The 26,831-nt window shown below is 35.9% G+C and overlaps 1 protein-coding gene across 1 annotated transcript; it reads right to left on the reverse strand.

Moving 5' to 3' along the window:
* Positions 1-2,352: 2,352 nt before the first annotated feature.
* On the reverse strand, positions 2,353-26,831 carry ITM2B (integral membrane protein 2B). Its single transcript, XM_068526983.1, has 6 exons — positions 26,520-26,831; positions 7,483-7,611; positions 5,797-6,003; positions 4,896-5,006; positions 4,256-4,406; positions 2,353-3,135 (listed from the first exon to the last, which is right to left on the reverse strand). The coding sequence occupies exons 1-6, from the start codon at positions 26,634-26,636 to the stop codon at positions 3,050-3,052; spliced, it is 801 nt and encodes a 266-aa protein (XP_068383084.1). The 5' UTR covers positions 26,637-26,831; the 3' UTR covers positions 2,353-3,049.

The following is a 26,831-nucleotide window of genomic DNA, read 5'->3' on the forward strand; positions in this document are numbered from 1 at the left end:
AGAGTCTTAGTGCTGTGTCACCGATGAATGATCATGATCAGTCCTAACAACTTGCAAAGATTTTAATCTTCTGACTTGTGTGCTCTTCTTTCAACCGTGCAATAGGGATACAATGTTCCTGGAAAGGAGCTGGATTAGAGCAATCTTAGGTAAATACGCACATACGCAAGATGGAGTGCTGCACAGAACTCAAGGGCAGGGACGCATGTACAGCTGAGTCTCGCCTAACCCACCAGGAAACCAGGCAGTCCTCTGTGCCTGCCTGATGATGTCACCTTCTCACTCACTTCCTTTGCCTTCTGATTTTCCCAAGCCCACCCGTGCCCACACCAAGACTGCAGTCTCAGGCATGGCACATGAGTTCAAAGGGTATAACCCAGAATCTCAGTTGGAGTTCCAAAACTCCTGGGCAACATCTGCCTGACCAAGCTTGGGTGAGAGGGGCACCCCTATTCAACTGACTCTAAATAAGGGATACATCTCAGCATTTTTAATGGTAAAAATGTCATACATTACTGAAACGTCCAACAAGAGAGAACTTATTAGAAAATTACAGCACATCCACAATAAATATAATGCAGCCTTTAAAATGTAGAATTTTCAATGATCTGTAAAGTGCTTATATTAAGTGGAGGAAAAGACTGTAAAACAGTAAAGACACAGAAGTCAACTGCATAGACCAAAATAACAACAAAAACTCCAGTGAGCTCTTGGTAGGGGGAATAATTTCTATTTTCCCTGTGTTTCTATATATTTTCCAAATCTGTCAAGAGTATGCTATTGTAGTAAGCTGCTATTGTAGTAAGATAATACAGTTTTAAAAACACAATTTCTTATTATGATTATTTCTGGGTGATGGAATTATGGATGATCTTTTCTCGTGAGTTTTTTCATTCATTCATTCATTCATTCGAATTGTCCATCTGTGGTAAAGACAATGCTTTGTGTTCAGCAGATCATTTTGGTCCTCCTCCTGGACACACCCGATGACTACATTTCCCCATCTCCCATCTGGCCTGGGGTCATACGGCTGAGAAGCTTCTGGCCAATGGAAATAGGGAAAAGTGATGTGTGCCTTTCAGGCCTGCCTATAAACCCCTGCAGGATTTACCACTCTAGCTCCTCCCCTTCCAGGGTAAGTTTGAGGATTCAAAGCTGGCATTGTTACAAGAGGAGCAAGTGTGAGTCCCTGGGAGCCTTCTTGCCACATTGAAGTAATGATGAAAACAGACAAAATCCTACTGTTTGAAGTCACTGAGATGTTAGGATTGTTACAGCAGTTCATCTGTCCTAACGAATACAGCATTACTATTATCCATAGGAAAACAGAAACTAAAACACAGCCTTCCAAAATATAAACCTTCAATAGCAGTCCATGATCTATTGAAGGAAGTCCTCAAGATGGCATAAAAGGTCCTCTATTACCTGGTCCCATGCACTGCACATTCCAAAAATCTCACTGTCCCTCATAAAGGCTCCCAAAGCCCTTGGACCTGTTCTTCCCCATTACAGTACCAATCACAACTGTATTGTAATTAGCTGGTTATTCATCAGTCCCTTTCACTAGACTGCGAGTTTCCACTAAGGCAGCAGTTGTCTTTCTTCTTCACAGGTGTACCTTCAGTGCTTCATGCCATGTCCCGGGCATATAAAGGATGCTCGGTAAGTATCTGCTGAATGAATTAATAATGTGCTCCTAAATGTTCATAGCCCATAAAACCTATGAAATTTCAGAGCCCTGAAGGTAAGGAAAAGCAATTCTCATTTTATTAGAATATATTCTCTTCTAAAACAAATCCTCAATCTCTGAATACCTGACTAGCCAGCCTAAACCTTTTACAGTATTACTGAAAAGAAACCAAGAGCCAGGAATCAAATAATATTCTTGTTAGACCAGAACTGGTTCCTAGACTAAATCCTTTATGGGTTTTTGATGCTTTAAAAATTCTGACTTCTTAAATTCAGAATTGGAATTTGTCTCAGGAATTTACAGTGAAATTACTCTTAGATATTTTAAATAGGGGTGGATTCTAAATTATTTCAGATAGGAAACTACCTTAGAAATATAAGAATCACCACTATAACTCAAAATGCTCCATTTGTGAGAAGACATTCTCAAGAAAGCACTTTATGTTCCTTGGAAAGTTCAGGTTTAATGACAGCCCTTCCACTAAATACAAAAGCATTATTCTAAAATGTTTAAACAGCATCTTTCAAGGTTGAGTCTTAGATGTTACTTTAATAGCATCCATGAAGAATGTAGTTACTTTAAAAGTTTTTTATTTTTTAAAAAAACTTTGACTTTACCCACTGTATATAGAGTACTGGATTTGTAAGAAATATCTCAAGATATTAAGAACCAAATTACTCTTTGGTTTTATTATGTGGGAAAAACAACACACAGTCCTTTAGTCAAACAACTTTGTGATATTTATATTCCATTGCACAGGTATAGATTATACAAATTAGTAATACAAGTTATTTCTTAAATTCCAAACATTTTCTAAAATATTATTACACCAGATGCCTAGGATATTAAAACATCGAGGTGGAAATCATACTCTAAATAGTTAAATATGACACTGAAAATACTACACATTTTAATTAGAGGAAAATTAAAATGTGTGCTCAAATGCTCTAACAAACTAAGTAGCAGGGCAACAACTACAAGTAAGTCACTGTGGTCCATTTTTACGTATGCAGATATATGATTATTAGATAACCCCTCCTCTTGAAAATGCGTAATTAAAACATAAAAATCTGGATAAATGAATTAATGAAATTTAAACTCTTCCTAAGATCTATGGTGAAGTGTACTATTACCTATGACTTCATACAACTACTAATTCAAGATAAAAGACACCACACTTGGAAAGAAAAAAAGATTTTTTAAAGATAATGGTTTTAATTGAGTTAATGAGATGAAAAACAGTGAAGCCCTGTGTTCTACTTACATGAAAGAAGATTTTAAAAAATCACTGCACAAAATACAAAGGGTGGGGTTATGCTGTGGTGTTAAATTTTTCTCCATAATGTTTTTCTTGACTGTTCAAGAACAAATTAAAGTTTCCACAGCAAATTTGTTTTCAAAATGCCGAATCATAGCACAATTGCTGACTTCGCGTTTCTGAATACCTGTTTGGAAGGGAAAATTTTTTAAATTTCGGATTCTTCAGTAATAAGTATTCATGTTAATTTTCACAGTTATTATTTAGACATATAAAAATATTTTACTCTATATTCCATTAACTTCTATAGTTTGATTTTTTTTTTTAACACTGCAGAAAATAATTTCCCTCTCTTTTCTAAACTAAGTATCTTAACAGATGCTAGTAACAATAATAATGCCATACATATAAATTTATGACCTTGAAGGTAGTGGAAATGTTCTACATCTTGACTGTGGCGGTGATTTGCTGAAACTCAAAACTACACACTAAAAAGGGTGAATTTTATTATACGTAAAATTATGACTTTAAAAAAAACTATGAACCATAAGATCATTTTAAAATGAAAGAAATCAAGCAGCAGGCTTCAGGTGACTCACCAGCCCAATGTGGGAGAACAGTATTATCAAAAGTGCTAACAAAAAGCCAGGAATGCACTTTAACTAGGTGCCACAATTTCAAAGAAATCACACCATAGTGTATCTGCATGGCACTCCTTACTTTCTAAAGCTCTATCACATGTACTTTCATTTTATTTTTACAATGATCTTGAAAAAAAATGGGGAGATAATGTCATCACGTGAGAAAACAAAGGTTAAGTGATTTGGCAAAGCTACATTAGTTGTGTCAATGCTCTTAATTCTTCAGCCAAATTCCTTTCGAACTAACCTGACTGTGGTTATCTTCAGTGTGATCCCAAAGGCAAACTCTGCTTAGAACCTAGATCCCTGAGCATACAACTGAAGAGCTACTTTAGAGACCCTCTGGATAAGCAGAACCCTTGCACAGTACAGCTCAACCAAAGGGGTAGGATGGAAACGTGGACTGAGTGGCCATATGCAAAGTGAGGTAAGAGCACCTCAAGGAAATGACATTTCACATCCGCCTATTCTATCTGAAAAGAGTGGATTTAGAATTAAGATGATTCTTCAGAAATCTAGAAATACTATACAATGTACAATATAGTTTTATTTTCTCACTCACGGCAAGCGTATTGGTAACAATGACTAGCTACATCTAAATCTAATTTAACACAATGAAGTGAAACAAACTTTTTTGGCCAACACTTTAACATTAGAAAGTATTACCTTTAATGGTTTCTCTGCGTTGCAGTTTGTAAGTTTCCTTGTCATGGCACAGTCGATAAATATAGAAACCCAGGTGATCAATGTTTTCAATGCGATCAGTGATGACCATGTGTTCGTGAATCAGATATGACTGAGGCAAATATGTCCCAGCCTACATGTGGAAAAGAATATATTACACAGATATCTCAAAACACACATTGAACAGACAAGGAAAACAGACAAAATTCTTAAGAGATTATAGTATAGAACAGAGATTGGCAAACTACTACCCACCATCTGTTTCTATAAATAAAGTTTTATTGGAATACAGTTGTGCCCATTTGTTTACATATTGTCTATGGCATCAAAATTGATTAGTTGCAACACAGATCTTATTTTTTAAAAGCCTACGATTTATTCTCTGGTCCTTTAGGAAAACTTAAATATAATTTTAGAAATTACATTTTAATTTCAAAATATAAACTACTAAAAGAAAAGAGACAAGGAAAAAACCTGAAACCACAAGTCTTAGTTCCTCGTTGTAAAATGCTTACTAGCCATACTGTCAGTAAGATGGGCTCCTATAGGGCTAATTTCTCAACAAGGAATTCCAAGATGCTGTAATAGCATAAATAATAAGAAGTATTTGAAAGTTTTATACCTTTATGTTAATAAGTAACTCCAATAGGTTCCTGGGTGGCATAACAATGGAAGTGTTCAGAGGAATCACATAGCATTTATCCAGGTTAAGATCTAAATAGGCTGTGAGTTTCTGGAAGAAAAAGATATATTTTCATTAGATTAATGTACAAATATTACCAATATACAGACAGGCAGCAACTGGATTTTTAAGAATAACTTGTACTATTAGAATGTGTAAATCACTTGCATTTCAACAAATCAAGAATTTGGTGGGGTAGGAATGGAAATAGTAATGGGAGAGGAAATTTTGCTACTAGTAGATACAGTTCTTATCAGATAACAACAAACTATTAAAATTAACTCAAATAAACTATCATCTGATTAAGAGACTTAGTCCCCAGTCCCCTCACTTATAAACCCTAATGCCCTCTAAGGCATCCATCTATTGTATATAAAAATTAACTTCTCTCCTATGCATCTAGAATAGTACTAACTAGTTACTACCATCCATAGAGAACTAAGTCAATTAAATGATTTTGTGTTCTTGCGGTTCAGATGAGAAACCTGATTGAGAAAGACTATCTCATAGGATGGTTTTGAGGATTAAAATGAGTTAAACTAAACCATGTAAACATTTAGATTTCTAAAAGCAATTTAGCAACAAAGGAAGAACAGCATATGGTGTGTATTAAGACAGACAAGGCAAGGGGAAGAAAGGTAGGTTCACTGAGGGTCTGCTTCAGAGAGCCCATCAAATGTTGGAGTTTATCTTGCAGGGCAGAAGAAACCCAAGGCCATTTTTTTTAAAAAGTAAAAAGTAAACCATAAATAGAATAAATTAACAAATACTGAAAATGAAACTACAAAAGTATCAATTAAGGAACTGGCATTCTTTTTACAGTTCAGGGCACCTGGCTCACCTTGTTAAAATCATGAACAATGTTGGCAGGATCACTATCTGCAAACTCTGGGACAGGCACGCTGATGAATTCAACCTCATCTTCCTCAAAGATCTTAATATTTTCCTCAATGGTCTGGTAGCGAGCAGCTGGGGCATCTGCAGAAGGCTCATTTAAGATGACATCATCTTTGATGTACTTTATTCCACAGTAGTAGACGTCATCTGGCTACAGAGAGTTTAAACACTATTTCAGCAATTCAGTGGAAGACAGGTTTTTAAATGTTAAGTATTACTTAAGCTGCCACCTTTACCTAAATAGCATTTTGCTTGCAAACTCTTACTTTTAGATGACAAGTCAGACAGTTTAATTACAGCGTTAACACATTCTTTAAGATCAGGTTTTAAAGTACTGTAAAAAACCAGTTTCAGAAGGAGAAAAGCAGCTGATTTCTCCTTTACTTTCTGTGTTCGACAAAAACAGAATATAAAAGCAATTATCCATCTGGTGACAAGTAAATTTGAAGAAACAGACAGGCCGATTTCTACCTGTAAGCCTTATTTTTATAAAAGAATATATTCAGAAACCAGTAATGTTTTTCTGAAAAAACATACTTTTAAAACTCTTTGATGTGATTCACTGATTACATGATTTTTCTCTTATTAGCCAAAAGAGGGATAGTTTTTCTGAAATTTCCACAGGCATACAAGTAGTTCTGATTTTTCCTTAAAATATATCACAATTAAGTGGAAAATATCAGATTATAGCAAATCATTATAAAGATTTTTTTAAAAAGTACGCATATATAATAAAGATTAGGAGCATATAAAAAAATGTTAGGTCAACAAATATCTCTGGACAGTGGAATCGCAAATGATTTCTTTTATATAAAAATACATTTCTTGTAAAAAACTGCATTAGAAAGATGACTAGTATTTCACTAACATCTATCAACATGCCATTATCTCAAAAAATATAGAAAATGAGCACAAAATTTACACATCCTCTGTAGAATATTTCATTTTCTAAATAAAATCTATTTGTCAATAGTTTCTCCAAACTCTGGTATGTTAAAAGAAGTAAACGTACTGAATTATTGTCAGAGAAATACATCACAAGACAGAGATCATAAATCATAATCATTGTAATAAGAAAAAAATGTCTTAATCCACTGGGATTACTATTCTGTAATAAATTATAAACAACTTTTATCCTAAATTACTTCAACATTATTGCTGAAATCACATTCTTAAGAGAAACCAATGACTGGGGAAGAGGCAGAGAGAAGTGGAACCACTATACTCTGGGCCCAGGAGCAAAAGGCTATTGTGGGGAAGCCCAAAATGTCTATCAAATTATAGTTTATCAATATGACATTTGAGGCTGGTGTATTTATTCAACTGGCAACTGAGAATACTGTAACTCAGCTATTAATTATGGTAGGAAAATTGAGGGTTAGTCAATTTTGAAAAATCATCCAGCTATCTATACCCTTTAGTCAGCAAAACAATGTTATTCTGCTTTTAGTGACCGTCTAATAGATTCAGCAAACTTATGCTCAGGACATTTTTTAACATAACTGTAAAATAAGACCTCCACTCTGGCTAAAGGCCACAGACAAAAAGCACAGGCTTAGAACAGGTTTGAGCCAATTTTCTAATACATGTGAAGGAAAGGCAAAAATGTCCCTAGCATTTTCCCACTTACTTGAAGTGCAAAATATTTGTACAGGTATGCTCCTCCTAGAATGACACCTGCAAGCATAAATGCTAGTCCAAAGCACATGCACCAACACCAGGCTCTTCTTTGGCCAACTGGTACCACTTCATCTGCGTCCTAAAATATGAAAAAGACTGATGATCAATATCTTATCTCCAGTCAGAATCACAGAAATGTCAAGCCTGAAAGAAACCTTAATAATTATCATTTTATAAACAAAGATATAAAGACCAAAGGAGTCAGGTCTCTAATCAAAATCCACCCAGGAATGATTAAGTGGTGGTACCAGGACCCAGCCCAATGCCTCCTGAGCTGAGACACCAGTCTTTTGGGAGAGTTCTTTCTTCTAACTTTCAATACCCCACCTGCCACCCATATCTCTAGAGCAATAAATTACATACTCCACAATTTCTATTTTCTGTGCCTAACTTTTAGTGATTAAAATATCTTCTAATATTTAAAAATTCAGAAGAGGCTACAATACAACTTTGTCGTGCAAAATTATGGTGCTGAGTCTTGTGTATTACAATGTCAGGGTCTATGAGATTATTTATAAAATTATATGTTAGCCTGCTGCAGGTAATTAATATTTCATACTAGGTACAAAGCCATTCCTAACCAAACACAAGAAAAATTAACAGGAAAACTGGGGACAGACCAAATAATATTAAACAGATTCTTTAAACAATTAGAATCTCAAAAAAGTAGGACAAATGTATTTAAAATAATCCTATAATTCCACTGCTCTACCCTAAAGAATCCCAGTTTAACAAAGTTCTTCATTTTTAAGATATCAGTAGAAGCAGTAGAAAATTGAGGAAAGATTTAGTAAGAAAAACTTATTAAGTCAAGAGACATACAACTAGCACACAATTGTTAGCATTCTGATTTTGACCCCCCTCAAGGAAATAATTTAGCACTGGAACATCATCTAGGGTCAAGACATTCAGTCAGATACACGCCTTGCCCTTCTAACTCAGGCCCTCTACTGTCGCTTCAGAGTTACAGCTAATTTCTTATTTGTGCCCATGTTCACGTGCAAAGAGCTGACAAACAAATGAGATTAGCTGCTGGTGTTATAAAACCCGTGGCTCAAGAAATAGTACAGACAGCAAAAGAAAGGCTCCAACTGACTTGAAACCAACATAATAAAAGATGATCTAGTAAGTAGTATGTGTGTACAGCCTTTCAAGTATATAACTCTACCCTTTACTTGGAAAACTCAATATGGGATGGATTAAGGGAGAAAGTAGACTTGACCTACACCTCCATAGATAAATAGGATATAACTTAAAAGTTAGGAAGAAAACCTGTATGAACAATGCTGGATACGGTTGAAGCAAGAATTCAGTGAGGAAAGAATGAAAGCTAAGGTTATGTTTTCAATTCTAAGATAAGGAATTTAAACTTGATACTACAGGGGAAAAGCCCAAGCCCAGATGTCCCAGCCAACCAAGAACAATTTAAGGCGCTTGGGTTGGTTGAGCTTAAACACAGAATTTAACACTGTAGAAAAAAATGCCATTCAATCTAAGGATTGGCTGAAACACTGTGAGAGCATCACACTTTGCTAGGCATGCCTGTCAATGTATGGTATGCATACTCAAGACAACAAGTACACTGCAAGGAAGTAGTGTGTACTGAGAATAAACCTAGAGGAATTTATCAAGCCATACAAGATACCCATCTGTGAACAGAAAGTTACAAGAATTCCACGGAGTCATAATGTATTATGAAACCTGAATGATAAAGTACATGTAGTGTTTTGCTTGAGCCCTTGTCTGAGGTAAGAAACAGTTCCTAGCATAATTAATTTTAGGGTGGAGGCAGGGTGGGGAGACGAGAATGACAGATGGAAATAGTCATTTCTAAACATTTGGTATCAGCTGCTGAGACAGTCAAATGTGTGTACAACACGCCCCTGTTTGGCAGGCTCTCTTCACGAGCAGCACTTAAAGGAATAGCCAAAGAGCACGGGCAGACACTCGCAAAAGAATATGCAGCCCCGAACGTTAATTTGATAAGTGTCCAGGCCTTTTGCTCTACCATTTTTAGCAGGTCAACAAACAATATTTTCAAGAATAAATTATAAGCGTCTACTATGTGCCAAGAGCTGTGCCAGGACTGGGCATGTAGCCTCTGCCAAGAAAGAGATCGCTCAGATCAGCCTGGAAAACAAATATACAAAAAACATAAATATGCCATAGGCTCTAACAGGAGAATGTAGAAAGCACAGAAGAAGGGCTGATTAGGAGAAGACTTCCCAGGGGAGAATACTGGGGAAGAATGAAGGATGAACACTTATTACCCATGCAGAAGACAGAGTGAAAGGGCATTATGTGTAGGGCAAAGAATGAATAAAATCATGGGGCCAGAATGCATGACATCTCCACGGGTCACATGTGGTACGGCTGGAGTGCCCAGTATGGTGGTGAGGGGTACAGGGGTGAGAATGGAGAGGTTACTGGGGCAGGTCATAGAGGGACTTTGTGTAACATGCTATGGAGTCTGAATTCTCATGTTCATTCAAAAATCACAACTCAGGACTATGACAATAAAACAAAAATTTTAAATTTCTCAAGAGAATCTAACTTATAAAATACCTCACTTACTCACAGGTCATTTGTTCAGCACCTCAACCACGTGAACCATGGCTTAGGAATCAGGAAATAAGAGTCTGAATCGCCAAATTACAGACCCAAAGTCCATGCACCACAATCATCTATTTCATAAAAGAGGTATCAGGTCTTCAAAGTCTGTCTAATCTCTTTTTTTCTCTAAATTTCTATAAGGTTAGTATGGTAGCACCAAGCCAACCGTGGCACTTAGTTGGCCCTCAACTAGTATTTGATGAGGGAGTAGAATGTAGAAAAAATTTTTAAAAGCTTGGTTATTTATTTTTTTAATGACCCCAAAGTTACGCATCAGCAGCCAGCGTGACAATGAAAGGTGGGGGCAACATAAGAATTTATGACGCACAGGAGACTGTGGCTCTTTAGCAAATAGGAGCCCTAAGCACGCAGCCCAGTTCAACATTCAGGGCCTGTTATTTGCAATGCACTGTGCTAGATCCTGTGGGAAATTCAAATGTGATTAAGACATGGTTGAAATCTTAAGCAATTCACAGTCAAAATTAACAGCATGCATGACAAATAAATGACGTTCCTTGCTACAGTCTAAGTCACAGAGAAGGGATTAAAGTATATTCAAGATAGAAATGTTGTTAACCTAAGTGATTTAAAAATGCATTTTAAATGATTAAATTTTAAAACTTGAAAGAGTATACTTAGAGAAAAAAGCCACATGTTAAGATTTAAGAAAAACCCCACATGACCATCTCAAAATATGTAGAAAATGCATTTGATAAATTGTAACTCCCATTCATAATAAAATCTCTTTGCAAACCAGAAGAGGTGAAATTCTTTAACATGAAAAAGGCTAATGATCAAAAATCTACAGCAAACCTCGTATTTAATGGTGAAACTTCAGAATTAAACCATACCCTTTCAAGTCAGGAATATGAGAATGCCCACTAAAACTGATTCTTTGTTTTCATTCAACATTGTACTAGACATCCTAGGTAGTACACAAATGATAGAACGTGAACTGATTAAAAGATTAGAAAAAAGAATACAAAGCTGTGATTATATTAAATGATATAACTGTCTATGTAGAAAATCTGAGAAAGTCACATTATTCAAACTAATTAAGAGTTCAGCAAAATTGCTGAAGATCAGTAATTAAAAATCAACTGAGTCAAAGATTTACACATAAATCGCCCTAGCATCATTATTCATAATAGCCCCAAACCAGAAACAACACAACTATCCACTAACTGATGAATGGATAAAAAGTGTGGTATATTCATACTGAATCTCAAAAACACTATAGTGAAAAAAACTCCAACACAGAAGACCACCTATGAAAAGGAAAAACTATAATGACAAAAAACAGCTTAGTGGCTGTCACGGTGAAAGGAAGATGGAAGAGGTATGAGGAAATTTTTTAGGGTGATGGAAATGTTTCATATCTTGATTATGGTGGTGGATACATGACTTTATACAATGACCATAAATTCAATCAAACTGTACACATAAAATAGGTGCATTTTACTGCATGTAAATTTTATTTTAATATGGGGAATGAGAGAAAAAAATACCAACTGATGAGTTCCTATATACCAGGCAACAAAAGAAAGTCTAACAACACCAAGTGCTGGAGAAAGTGTGGAACAATGGGAATTGAGGACTTTCGCACAGTAGACAGGAGCTGGTACAAATGTTTTGAATAACAATTTGGCAGTACCTAGTACAATTAAAGATACATATATCTTATGACCCAGTAATTCCATTCCTAATAACATAACCCTAGATAAACACTTCTGTACACAAAAAGAGGCTCAATAATGATTACTGCAGAATGGTCATTAAGAAAAAAAACTGGAAATAACCTAATGTCCACAAGTAAAGAATAAAGTATTATGGGTTCATATAATTAAAGTCTAAATGAAACCAACTAGCACTGTTGATTTTGAGATTAATCTCAGAAACATAATGCTAAAGCAAAAAAAAAGTCAAGATGGATAAAAAAACCACCATATATTGAAGACTTAAAAAACATAAAAGGAAAAAAACATATAAATGGTACTACAAATTCTTTGTTTTTGTATGCTTGGATTATTTCATAATTAACAACAAAAATCATAAAAATCATAAGAAAAAGGAAAACCACTCATGAACAAGAGCAACTTCACTGGGATATATAACTTTACTTGGCCTAATTTAAAACAAGTCATAGACATTTCCTCCCCTTGTACCGCAATAAAACTGGTGCACCTTAAATGATGCTGTTAAGGTAAACGAACTCCCACAGGTGCTGTACAATTATCACCTCATTAATCTTTCTAAAACCTCAAGTTTTTACCCCAGTTTATAAATGAAGACGCTGAAGCACACACTGGCCTATAATCACCCCTCAACAGTAGGTATAGAAAGAAGCGGCTTCAAAAGCATTCTCAACTCTTGCACTGTAGTAATTTCTGGTTCAAATAAATCTTATCATATGATAATAAAATTACTTAACCAATTATATCTTAAGCAAAATGAAGAGTAAATTCTGTTCTGGTACTTCAATTAGTTAAGAATTAGGTCACCTCAATCAGTTCCCTAAGAGGCTTCCGTAAATGTGCTTCAATTATAACTTAACTCAGACAAAATGCAAGGGTTTTCATATAATTTTTATTCTGTGCCCATACTAACAACTCACACTTCACGTCCTCTGGCATCTCTATGTGAGCCTTCTTTGTAGAATGAATGAAGAGACACTTTTTCAGAGCTCCCAGACATACTATTTTGCATTATTAGAGCAAATGCAACAACACCACTTTAGGAACCAGAATACTAAAGAGGAAAATATCTCTTAGGGTTAAAAATCATATTACAAAAAAGAAAAAGAGAAAAACAGATGGCATAAAACACTTTATATTTAAAAACAGAAATACAGAAAAGAACCAATACAATTTATTCAACTCAGAGTAGCATAAGCTACTGAACCTTCAGAAATAGACTTATTTAGAAATATGTACTTTTTAAAACACATTCAGTAATATCAATAAATAGGGGATGCACAGGCCAGCTGCCCATGGATGTGTTGTTTGGCCTGTACACTGTTTTACAAAATACAGAATTAGCTGCCAACATTAAAAATATATATAATAATTCAAATTTTCACAGATTTCTCATCCATGTTTTAGTTTTCTCAACTCCTCCCTCATCATTTTTCTTCCTAGTGAAGACCAAACATACCAAGTACTTTCCTACAGTGTTGCTTGGTTTTGAACCTTGATCTTCATATCCAGCTATGACTGGGTATGCTTCCTTCTGAGAACCTAATTTTAAACTACTTCTCCATATAAAAGGATTTTGAGTTCTGGGTTTTAGAGACTGGATTAATATGGTGAATAAAGCAGCTGAATCCTTTAAATGACAGAACAGGTATTCTTTTGCAAAGAACAAATCCAAGCATGAATGGCATAAGCAAACTAAAAATGGTGACAGAAGCTGGGACTGGAGAAGCTCAGAAAAACCACAGTCCAAGAGCTATGGGAATCAAAGATGTTCCAGACAACACCCAGTTCTCCGGACAGACAGAAACAATGAGAATGAAGGAAAACTACTCAGGGTATAATACCATCTGTATGAGGTTCTGCTAAAGGTAAACTATAGGAACAGAAAACTGGGCCAGGTGTGAGACTCAGGACTGACTACAGAGTGATATTAAAGAACATTTTGGGGTGAGGAAAATATTCTGCATCTTGACTGCAGTGATTACACAAGTGCATGTATTTGTCAAAATTAACAGAACAGTCAGTATAAAGCTAGAAAGGCTGAAAATTTCAGTATGTAACTAACACTCCAGTATATTCGAATTCCTCTCCTTTCCCAACTTATGAGGAGCAAGGAGAGTGTTTTTTCCTAAGAGCCCATTAAATGATACTGAAGAAGAAAAAGATATAAACCTTTAAGAAAGATAAGGATGAAAAGATTGATAGCAGACAAGAAATGTCAAAATTTTGGAGGATGGGAAACAGACAAGTGGTATTTTAACTTCTCTGTCTCAGTCACCTCATCATTAATGGATTAATAATAGCACCAATCTCATAGGGTTAGTGTGGGGATTAAATGAGGAAATACAAGTGAAGTATTTAGATCACTGCTTGGCACACAGTAAATAGTAAGTGCTAAATAAGTGACGGCTATTAGTATCCCCACCACCATCTGACTTAGCTGGGAAAGGTAAGCTGAAACAGGTATCTTCTGGGGGTAAAGCCAATAAAAAGCAATCTACACCTTTCGTTTTTTAATATTCTTTCTCTTTTCCTTTCATAATACTTTATTGATGCACAGAAATAAATTTAACTTGTTAAAATATACTCATTAAATTAATTAAAATTGCTTACAAATAAACTCTTAAAATATGTTCACCCTTAAAAAAACAAACAAAAAAGCTATCTACAGCAAAATACTGAAAAGGCCAATTAAAAAAGGCATTACTGGAGAGGAAAAGAAAATGACTTCCTATTCCAATAAGAACTCAAAAATAAAAACCTTGGTCATCATTTAAGATCTACTTAAAAAAATTTCCAAAATGTTCTCCTAACTATACTCTTTGAACCACAGAACTTACACAGGCAATCGCTCCAACTGATTACCATCATGTAGGATACCAGTGCCATCCATTTACCACTGGTACATGTTCGATTCAGCTGGCTTCTACATTAGTTTTCTTTTCCCAGCATGGAAAAAAGCAACAAAAAGACATGATCCAGCAACCTGTTCACCATTAATAGCATTAATTCATTACCAAATATATTCTGCTATATGTAAAACACAAAAATCTATGGCTAAGAAGCTAAAAATCTATAAAGACACCAAACATTTGTTTGCATTTTCTCTTGCTCATTTAAATCAGTAATCTGAATTTTATTTTCTCATTTGACTTTTCAGGTAAGACTGATACTATCTCAACTATGGTGAGAAAGTCCACATGAGAAATCTTATGTCTGAAATGCAAAAAGGGAGCAGCTTTCCAAGTGATTGGCATTATATGGATATTAACGTTACTGCATTATTTTACACTTGGAATAGGGACAGATTTTTAAAAAGAGAAACTAATCTAAAATTACAATGTCAGGACTTCCCTGGTGGTCTAGTGGTTAAGAATCCGTTTTGCAATGCAGGGGACGCCAGTTCGATCCCTGGTCAGGGAACTAAGATCCCACATGCCAGGGGGCAACTAAGCCCACGCCACAACTATAGAGCCTGCGCGCTCTGCAGCCCGCACACCACAACGAAAGATCCCGCATGCCGCAACCAAGACCCAACGCAGCCAAAAAATAAATAAATAAAAAATATATATATTTTTAAAAATTAAAATAAATAAATAAAATTACAATGTCTACAAAACCATTTCTCATTAATGTCCTTTTCTGTTAACAAATCCTACGATACACAAGCAGCAAAACAGGAATAAAAAAATTAAAATTTTAAAGTCATTGCATAACAGTTTAACTACTGTGAGAAATATGAAATCTGAACCAAATTACTGGCATTATATAAAATTAGCACATGCCTAGGTTTAAAAAAAAAAAATAGGCCAGAACTATAAAAAAAAATCAGGCTGTAAATGCTTTTAGTGATGGATTGTAATTTTGTAATTTAATCACTTTTTACATCATTAGGGGCAAGCAGAGTATCTGGTACATAGCAGAATATTAATATAGGAAAACCTTAAAAGTCTTCTGTTCTTTTTCCTACTTATTAACATTTTAAAAGATGACCATCATTTAAATATAGCGTTTATTCAATCTACACTGAAGAGAAGTGTACTAATGATAATACTTTATGAAATTTCATCAGGTTTTCCAATTCATATTGGTGAGATTAAACAACAGCATTATATACAAATGATATTTACTGTTAATAACAGCCTTTACTAGGGATAGATAAATTGGTCAAGATAGATTTCTTCTGCCACTGGCTGAATCATGAGTTCATATTGTTCCTAATAAGAATATCAACCGTCTTCCTAAAAATTTTAAGTATGATAGGAATGCTCTACTCTATAATTCATCATAAAATTATGTCTCAAGATTAGAGGGGGAAAAAAGCAAACCTGTTCTGGACTCATTTTTGTATAAATCTTGGATTTTAATGTCATTCAACGAGATAACTATACATTTGTATTCAAATGAGTCATTCCATGTAAAATGCAGAACTTCTGCAGAGAAAATTCCAAGTATATCTTCTAAAAACATAAAGTAATTCAAATGTAGAAAGTTACATCTCCCATCCAAGTTTAGAAATTTGAAAGTTATACAAAATGACTATTAGAAAAAATAATTCCAGTTTTTGAGATCAGAGATATTTGTCTCTCTACAGTGAACGTGTAAAAAGTGCTTTGAACCTATGCCTAGCACCAAATGCATGTACAATGAACACTCAATAGTCATTTATCTTGCTCCCTTATTCTACCACTCTCCTCACCCTTGGATCCAGGGGGTTGTTTTCATGTGAAAACAGACACAGATGTTTAAGTAGGCTGTGATTAATTTGGTTTACATGGTTGGTCTCTCTGAGTTACACCAGGGGCCTCCTGAAGGTTGAGGTGTTTAGTGAATTTTAAATCCCTAGTATATGGTCTGGCCATGCAGGAGGTGCCTCTGAATATGTGATCAGTATACTTCTCAGAAAGAAAAGCTCCTGCATGCAAGAGCCATGAAAGCTCATTTAGTCCAATACATCATTTTACAGATAAATATAATGAGGCCCAGAGAAGTTAAATAAAATTATTTGTACTGTATCACCAAATAAGGCCTGAATATCATCTGACTCCATGTGCACCTTAGGGAAGGAAAATCATGGAGCTATTAGGTCAGTGACCTACCTAAATAATAGGTTAGGCAAATTAACTCTGGTAATAAGTGAAGTGATACCATGTTACAACTGGATAACACTCATATCCAACCAGAAACGACATAGCTTAGCCTGAGTGTCTACAGATTTTTCCTATCGTAATAGGTTTACTTCAGTTGAGCCACACTCATAGTAAGCACTATGTGTTAACCATTACAACAGTAGTGTTAGTATTATTAGTATGTTGACAAAATTAATAGAATTTTTCTCTATTATTCATCAAATTACAAAGGATAGTAACAAAAAGTATTAAAATCATATGCACATGAAGGAAAAACAATAAAGAAAAATAACTCAGACACACTAGCATATAAGCATTTCAAAATCAATGAAAAAGGCAAGATATTGTTACAAAAATGAACCTAAGTTAGAGGAATAAAGCCACAAAGCAAAAACAATGAAGTTGGTAGTAAGTTGTCTCTAAAATTACTCATGAAGAAGACAATTTTGGAACATTAAAAAGGGAGACAAGAAGATGCCTCTTTTTAGGTCATCCTGTCTGACCTTAAACTGGTGTTAATAAAAACGCACATAGTTTCCATTATTATCTATTGTTATCATTAAGCCCATTTTTAATGTTAAAGAAAATATTCTAATAAATCTTAAAGCTATGAAGACAGCTGAGTTGAAAGTTCTATTATTGGTTTCCAGTTAAATGGTTATCTTTACCTCCTCCTGAAAGCTCAACGGAGTGATAGTAAAGGGATAAATAAACCTTAAGCCAGAAAATGGAAATGACAGAAAACGAAGTATGTCAGTAACAATTTTGAAAGCTGAAAGCATAAGGAAAAAAATCTCAAGCTTCTAGAGGAAAAACAAAACAAAACTGGTCATATTCAAAGAACCAGGAATCAGAATGGCATCAGACTAGAAGATAACGGAGCAATGCCATCAAAATGCTGAAAGAAAATTACTGCGAACCTAGAATTTTATGCCCAGATAAATTATCAATTAAATGTGAAGACAGAGTAAAGACTCTCAGACAAGTAAAGTTTAAAAAAAAAATTGAGCTCAGATGCTTTTTCTTGGATTTATAAAACATAAGATCCAACTTAGGATGGAGGCAAAGGCAGAACAATTCCAGGATAATAATTACTCTCAGGACATCTGTGTAGCAACATACCTAGAATACAACTAGTCTGGGTGGAAAGACTGAAGAATGACAAATGAAATATCGCCAAGAAAAATATGGAACTCGGTAAGTTATCTGGTAAGTTTGTAGATACAAAAGGCAATTATACTGCTGTCAGAGAGTATGCGGATGAATTAGCAATACATAGAAAATTAAGCAATCCTCCCCCTTGACCCAAGAAGTCAATTATCAAATTCAGGGGAAATAAAAATGGTTTTGTACAAGAAAGGAAGTAGAATAAGTTATACTACTTACTCCAGTGTAATGCAGTATAACTACATTAACTAGTAGTTATACTGCATTACTACTTACTCTGTGTTTCATGTCAATTATAATAAAACCATGGACTATCAATTTAACCAGACATTACTATAACTATTCTAGGAGAACAGATTATGTATATACCATGTAAATATACAGAAAAGGCTAAATATTCACTTTCCATATTAGGAAGCCAGTAGGTAATATCCAAAATTGCAAAAAACACAAATGAAAACAAAAACCATGAAACAGCAAGTACTTAGAGTAGAAGTTCTCCAAATGTGCTCCAGGGACACCCTTTCAGGGGATCCACAATGTCAAAACTATTTTCATCATAAAAATAAGACACTTGTTTCCTCCATTCTCATTCTCTGGGCAATGTACAGTGGAGTTTTCCAGAAGCTAAACGTGTGATAGAGCACAACAGGCTGACGGCAGAAGCTGTCTTCTATTAAGCTATTCAGTAAAGAACACTGCAAAAATGTAAAACAATGTTGCTCTTACTCTTCTTAAAATGTATTGGTTATTTGTAAATTTTTATTATTTACAAATGTTATTCAGGTTAACATGTTATAGGTTCATTATTATTTTAAATCAGTAAATATTGTTTTAATTTTGAATACAGTAAATATCAATAGATACAACCTACAAAAATCAAAAGCTCTTTGGGGTCCTCAACAATTTTTAAGAGTACAAAGGGGTCCAGAGACCAAAAAGTTTGAGAACCACTAATTTAAGAAGTAGGTTCCAAAAAAAAAAAAAGTGGGTTCCTCAGAGATAGGGCAGGACTAGTATCTGCATTTTAAAAACTAAGTTAATACTTTGATCAAACCCAAAATTAGATTTATAAAATTCTGTCAACATCTATTACATCATGAGAAATATACTTGTATACAAAAATGGACATAGCTACTGAATGCTAAGGATCTTTAAGTTGCAGGAACAGACCCTCACCAGAACACCTTGGGGAAACGGGGTGTTATTTATCAACAATCTTATTATGTAACTGACATGTGAGGTAGGGATAAGCAGTAATAAGAACACAAGAAGTAATATTCCAAAACAAGCATGATGAGGGGGGGAAAAGTGGGACTTTTAAAAGATAGGGATGGGGAAAAGCACTAACATTTAATTGAGTTTCTATGAACTAGGGACAGTTAATTCCATCACAAGAACACTATAAGGTTGGTACCACTATACTATTCTACAAATGAGGAAACTGAGGCTTGGGAGGTTTCCAGACTTGCCCAAGTTATCAGATCCAGGTAACAATATTAACTTTTGCCAGTAGGATCTAACACTATGTGAAAATAGTGTTAAGTTTGAGGTATTAGTTTATAAAAAACAATACAAAATGAATAAATGCTATGCTTCATTAATTTTCTACTTCTATCTTGAAGTCTACTTCTAGAAATCTTTAAGATGTAGTAGTGCCAAATAAAAGTTTGAATTGTTAAAAAAAAAAAAAAAGATGTAGTAGTAATAATAGCAGCTAATATCTATTCAGTCTTACTCTGTTCCAGGCATTGTGATCAATTTTTTACAGATTATCATATTTCCCAGTTAGCTGATGGAGAAACAGAGAGTTGGAATAATTTACCCAAACTAACACAGTAAGTCGTAGAGATAGTATCTAAATCCTAAAGCACAAACTGCATAGTCTGACTTCTCAATAAGTAGACAGTGTGGTTTCCTGAACTATACCCCTTTTTGGAGTGAGGGAACTAGGCCAAACGAGAGAAACTGATTATTTTCCCCCAACCATTTAAAAACATAAAAAAATCATTCTTAGATCATGGGTTATACAAAAACAGGCAGCAGGCCACAATTTGGACACCTGGGCCATAATTTGCCAGCCCTGCTCTCCACTGTAAAGGAGACTGTATAATGGTGGCCTATGTCAGTCTTCAGTGTTTCTGCCTGAAATTCTGGTATGAATTAGTTGTTAATATTGAAAAATCAAGTTTTAAATAAAAACCCTGATTGCAGCTTGCCTTTAAAAACTGGAGGATGAAGCAACACTGGATCCTTTTTTTTTTTTTTTTTTTTTTTTTGATGAAAATGAAGAATATTCTAAGTTGTTTAATACGGGGGGGAAAAAAAAAAAGCCTAGCTTCACTATATCATTTGCTTGGGCCCAGGAGCATTGAGTTTGCCGTCTCTGCTTAACATGCCTAGCACTGCCCTAGATGGGATTGGGAAATTTTTTCCTAGCACTAATATGAAAGCAAGGTAAAATAAATTGAAGAGAAAGGTATAAAATGAAAAATTTTTTAAACTGACATGGTATATATAGCAGAAAAGAAATACTAGAGAGACCGGCTGACAAAATGAATTTTAAGAAATGCAGACCTAGGGAGTTCGCTGGTGGCCTCGTGGTTAGGATTCTGGGCTTTCACTGCCGTGGTGGCCCAGGTTCAGTCCCTGCTAGGGGAACTGAGATACTGCAAGCCATGCGGCTTGGCCAAAAATAAATAAATAAATAAAATTTGTAAAAAATAAATAAAAATTGCAGACCTCGGTGGACCAACTCTTAAAGTCATTTTTCCCAGCATAAAGAGGATTCTTCTTCTGGACGTTGCAGTAAGTGATTTACTTAACAATGCAACTTACCTTTTTGGTTTTTATATTAAATAATTTTAAACATCATAATCATATTTAAAGCAGAGAAAACAATCCAAGATTTAAGCTTTATTCTTAACTCGTTATGCAAAACATTTAAGTCTTGAAAAGTAATTTTGGCATTAAAAGTTAAACATTCAAATATACAAAACTCCATTAAAACTTCTCATTTTTTAAAGTATGAAATTCAACTATGCCAAAAAAGGCTTATGCAAATATTTCAAAATCTTGAAGTATTAAATACCTAACGTCATACTTAGTGTCAATTTCCCAAATAAACTCCCTACATATTTAACTTGAAAATGTTTAGGATTTATAAACTGTGCAAATTTAATTTCAACATTAATTTCTCTTCTGACAAATATATTTTAGCTTTAAGTCATATAATTACTGCTAGAAACTTATCAACATGAAAAGATAAACATTAAATGAAAAATTAGAACATCCCTCTATCATAAAAATAGTAATTTTTTCATTTCTGAAACTCAAGATTGAAAGTCTTCTGCATAAGAATAAAAAGTCTATGTTCATTCTTACTTGCTTTTCCCCAAATGGCAGAATTATAGAAATACTTCATTAAGTTCTTTCTTTTCCTCTAATCAATTAAAGAGCTCAAAAGAAACTTCAATTGTTTAAAAACAATTTTATTCAATTGTTGGTAACATATAAAATAGAGGATTATACTGTAGATTTCTTTAAAGCTATTAAGTACACGTATCATAAATACTGATTGAAAGGGATAATCACAATTAAATGATTTTTTTAATGATGTTCTTAGTGTCATATCTACAATAAAATTTCTAATTTTCAACTTTCAGTTGCCTACCCTATAAAACTTTCATTGTTAAGTTCTGTGCAAGAAAATAAGAGACTCAAGGAAATAACTCTACACATAAGCTTCTTGAAAACATGGCTCCAGCGTTGCTACTTTCTACAGCATTTTGACAAAAACCACCACATTCAGAAGTTCAGCATTGTCAAATCCTTTATTTTAACAGGCAGCAGTTATGGCCTGAAAAGCCTTTGATGGCAAAGTCCTTAACTCCTTTAGTCTAAGCTCTAATAAAAAGTGACAAGTTTATCGAAAAGTTTAAGAGGATGCATTCACCGATGTCATTTTGAAAAGACACAAATTTTTCTGGCTCTTCCTCTACTGACACTATGACATACAAAGGAGTCCAAGAAGTTTTAGTTATACCATGAATTCAGAAAGTATTTTCCTTTTGGAAAAAAGAAAATGACTTTTAAGTAGACACTCCAGATATTTAAGTTATGGTATGGGAGAACAAATAAATAAAATGTCCCACCTTACATCAAGCTTTAGCAATACATAATGAAAACTTCTAAAGTTAAATTCTAAATCAATTTAAATAGGCCTGTACCATGTGTTTCAAGAGATATTTCTGATTAAAATAATACTTCTATTCACTTAAACCTCATATATGGCAGAGCTGATATTCCATAACGTCATACAGGTTTATGATTTTGCCAAGGATAATACACTTGCTTCTATCTAGTCCGGAGAAAATAAGTTTAAGATGACACTGGGAAGACCCCAAGCAGGTAACCTCCAACTGCACAACATGCAATTTTGTCCACCCTCTGCAGCTGCAGCAGCCCGTGAGGCGTGTGTACACAGAAGGTCCTGCCAAGTCACTTGGTAGGCACAGGGGCAATTAATTTGTCTCCCAGCACTAATCCCTCACTTCAGATATCAATATCCTCATGAAGAACTAAAATGCGGTGACTGTAAAGTTTTTGCTGGCCAATGTTTACAGACACTAAATTACACAACTAGGAAATCATATGCACTTTTGTTAAAGGGAACCAAGCTCCCCATCCCTTCTGTAAACATCAAAACATTTCAGTAAATGTCATCATATTTTATGTTCCTTCTCCCCTCTACCTCCCCAAAACCAGAAAATACAATGAACACCAACACCACCAGAAGGCAAAATTACCAGTCCTGTTTATGCAAACAGAAATGCCAGAAAGTGTAAAGAATTAGGATCCAAGTAACCATTTTGTGACGGGTAACTCAGAACTTACTGGGTTAGTAGTCTTTCACTTATGCTTCCATCCTGCCCCATCTTTTCCGCTCCACGAGCATTTTACTTTTCCTTTTAAGGAGGTCTGCAACTACAACTACGATGCACAGCAGAGAAGAGGCAACACTATTTATCAGCAAAACAACTTGCAGGGATACCTATGAAGCAAACTTGAGCTTCTTCGACGCCTGAGATCGGGAAAGGCATTTCATAATTAGGCATGACAACAGAAGGAGTTACTGACAACTACTGTTCTACAGTGAGGTAACACAAGATGAAAATTTAGTGTATTACATAATACCTCTATCTACCTCCTTTCTCTGTGACCCATGGCTACTTAATATGAGGAAGGAATGTAACATGCTGAACATGGGGAGGAACAAAGGGAACAGTCTGGTTAGGGTGAGGAGGTAGTTGTTATTTTTTCCACAGTTAAAACAATTTGATTCCTGCCAAATATAATTATGTAATTATAGCATTTTCATAGAATTTTAAAACTGGAAGAGTCCTTTACAGACCATCTGCTGCCACCCTGTCATCTTACACATAAAGACATCTAAAAACTTAAGCCCAAGATCAAGCAGTTGTGTAATGACAGAACTGGGACTTCCGACTCAGGACATAAAGTATTTTCTTTGATATTTACATATATATAACAATTTTCCAAAGTTCAAAGTAGAAACACAAACATTCATAAATGAATTGCTGCCTCTAACATAAAACACGCATATAATTTCAAATTCACCTCTATTAAACAAAACATAGGGGAAAATGTAGGGCAAGAATAATAAATAGCAAGCTAGTTGAGGTAATATAATCAACAGACATGGCTGTTGGGAATAATAGCTACTGAAAAGACAAGATTGAAAAATGGGACAATGGAGCTGTTTCCAGAGAGTCCTCACCCGGCAGTGAGAAAAGAGCTAAAGAAATAGCAAAAGACAGGAACAGTGTAAAAGTGCTGGAATGCGTGTTACATAAGCCAGCTGACTGGAGTGATAAGAATTCTTATGGCATAAGGTCTGAAGAATCTGCATTTTTAAACCAGAATCCCAGATGATATCAGGTGATCCTTAAGAGTACATTTTGAGAAACAATGGTTTTCGGGATATTGTGGTCTAGGAGAGTTAAAGATACTCAAAATTCTTGTTCAGGAGTTCTGGCCCGTAACTAGCTCAACTGGATCCTCTCCACCAACCAGGCAAGGAAATGCCCGAGGCAAACACAGGAAGGCTGATTCTGTGCAGAATCCAGGGAGTCAAACTCAGTAGTTCCCCAGCACAGTCACCCCAAGGAACCAGAGAACATTAAGGAATCACTGACCCAGCTCTAAGAGATCGTCCACAAATGTCTGTTATTAAGTAAGGTTTTCATTTACTGTTAAGTGACTGATTATAAGGATTCTACTTTTAATGTAGAGCAGTATTTTGTCACTCACTTAAGAAAAGAAGGCTTTGAGCTTATAGCTAGAAAAAGAATTAGTCATTTTGTATCTGCCAGTTCATCCATGACTGCTATGTGGTTTACAAAGGAAGACTCTGGCCCTCACAGCTTTGTTCCAGTATTTTTCTTTGGCTATGGGGATCTGAGAAAATAGAAACAGAAAACATAGCACAGAGCTGTGAATGGTTACTTTTTTTACTGCTGTTATGACCATAGTATTTGAATATGGTGAAATTGTGAGAAATTCTGAGAATCTGAAAACAGGGTCACCATTTCAGAAATGACAGTAAATGCCAAAAGTCAGATTTAAACCTGCCCAGCAAATTATTTCTGATTTTTGTCCAGAGTTTCAAATCTCCTTCACTACAGGAACAGGGAAAAGCCATCTGAAGTGACATCGTCCAATCCTTTCTCCCTCTCTCTTTTTTAATGGGAGGAGTTATATTTGTTCATAGGATTTTTTAAAAGACAAATAATAGGATTAAAATCTATCTAATCTCTATATACGTATTTCAGTCTGTTATGACTGAGTACTTGACTATCAACTTATTCTAGGTACAATGAATGTTAGATAAACATAGAGCTAAGATAATAATTTGCTGCTGGAATTATCCTCTGTGGATTCCAAACATTTTCTCTTAAGACCAAGACAGTTTACAATGGATTCAGGAAAACAATACCAATACCAAAACTCTAATTCCTTTTAGGGAATCAGTCCACTTCCTATTTCAAGGCAAGACCCTCATTTAAAAGTCAACCCCTGACGTTTGTGTTTTTAACTAGAACATTTCCAAAAAATAAGTACAGGCACGTCCAGATTAACGTTGTATTTTCAAACATTTTTTACAGTGTGTTTTCCAGTAGTAATTTTCATTAGATCATATAAAAAACAACGCTTATTACTCATACTTGCACAAATAATTAGTTTTTTTAAAGTTAGAACTAAGTTTACCCTACTCATAACAGGTCTTGAAAAATGCTAACGAAAAAATTAAAAATTACGCAACATAAATAACTTCTACAGGAGTAAATTTTTGCAGCCTAAAGAAGATCTGGTAGAAAGAGGCTGTGAGGATTTCCTTTTTATTCAACTTCCGAGACAATTACAATCATATCTTAAATGAGTATTATTGTAAACCACTAAAACTTAGCACAGTAATGGTCCCTCTCCTGATTTTTTGCTTAGCGCTAAAAGGGGGATTTTGTAAAATAAAGGACAATTTTAAAAGGGACGTAAGGCAAGTTTGTTACATTTAGTTTCACTTAGCGTAAGGGACTCTCGTTAAGATACTGATATCATTTAAAAGTCAATTGTCGGTTTTACACAGACATCCACATAGTAATTAGTGCTCTTTACCGGGAATAGTCGTTTTAATTATAAAATCAACAGCCAGAACCTACTCTGAGCAGACCGTCACCTGGCTTTCTCCTCTCGCCCGCTCCCTCGCCCCCTCTCTCCCTCCACAGACCCCACGGTGAAGTTCACCCGCCAATACCGAAGGGCCGTGGAAAAAGAGGAGGTAAAGAAGAAAATGCTTTTAAAATTAACAGGCTTTTACAGTAGCCGGAGTTAGTGCAAGGGCTGTTCAGCCTAGATACGAAAGTAGGAAGCGACAGAGGTGTAGGCTTGTAATGATGTCAGCCATTTTAGGCACATTATACTGGGAGGAAGTGCCAAACTCCGCTGTTGTTTTTGTTGTTTTGCATGCCGCCGCCGGTCTCCAGATCGACCGAACCCAGTCCTGGCCCCGCGCACATTCCCGGACTGCACCAACGACCGTGCACTCTGCACCGTTCTCCAATCCTCCTCCCCGCAGGCCTCCCAAGCTCCCTATCCCGCGGCAGCCGCCGCTTTCTGCACACGCACTTTCTTACAAAGAAGCTGCGCCGGACAAGCAAGGGGAGCGGCCCGAGAAAAAGGAGAGCTCGGCCCTCTCGGGGACTCTGTCCCGCGCCCCGCGCCGCTTCGGGCGCAGAGCCGCACCGGCCCCGCGCAGCTCTCCCGCGGGCCCAGCGCCCACTCCTCCGACCCCCTGGCCCTCGGACCTTGCAGTCCACGGCGACCGCGTTGTGGGGGATGATGAGCGCCTCCTCGCTGCTCTTGGGCTCGCCCTTCTTGGCCTCCTTCTGGGCCAGAGCCGAGTTGAACGTCACCTTCACCATGGCGCGGCCTGGGGCGCCCTCGGAGGGCGGCGGTGGGCTAGGGGCGCGGGCTGCGGGCTCCTGGCTGCGGCTGCAGCCTCCTCGGCCGGGCTCCGAGCACGGCTAAGCGGCGGCGGCGGCGGGGGATACTGCGGCACCAGCCCTGCAGCCTCGAAGCTCCCGGACGAAGGCAGAGACCGTTCCCTTTCCTCCGGG

The sequence above is a fragment of the Eschrichtius robustus genome, chromosome 18 (genome assembly GCF_028021215.1).
Source record: "Eschrichtius robustus isolate mEscRob2 chromosome 18, mEscRob2.pri, whole genome shotgun sequence".
NCBI classification, from domain to species: Eukaryota; Metazoa; Chordata; class Mammalia; order Artiodactyla; family Eschrichtiidae; genus Eschrichtius; species Eschrichtius robustus.

Excerpts from the sequence above, each read along its gene's own strand:
- ITM2B (XM_068526983.1), bottom strand. The coding sequence starts at position 26,636 with ATGGTGAAGGTGACGTTCAACTCGGCTCTGGCCCAGAAGGAGGCCAAG. Across the intron at positions 5,007-5,796 it reads TTGTTCATGATTTTAACAAG|AAACTCACAGCCTATTTAGA; the intron begins GTGAGCCAGGTG and ends TTTTTCTTCCAG. Across the intron at positions 3,136-4,255 it reads ACGCAGAGAAACCATTAAAG|GTATTCAGAAACGCGAAGTC; the intron begins GTAATACTTTCT and ends CCTTCCAAACAG.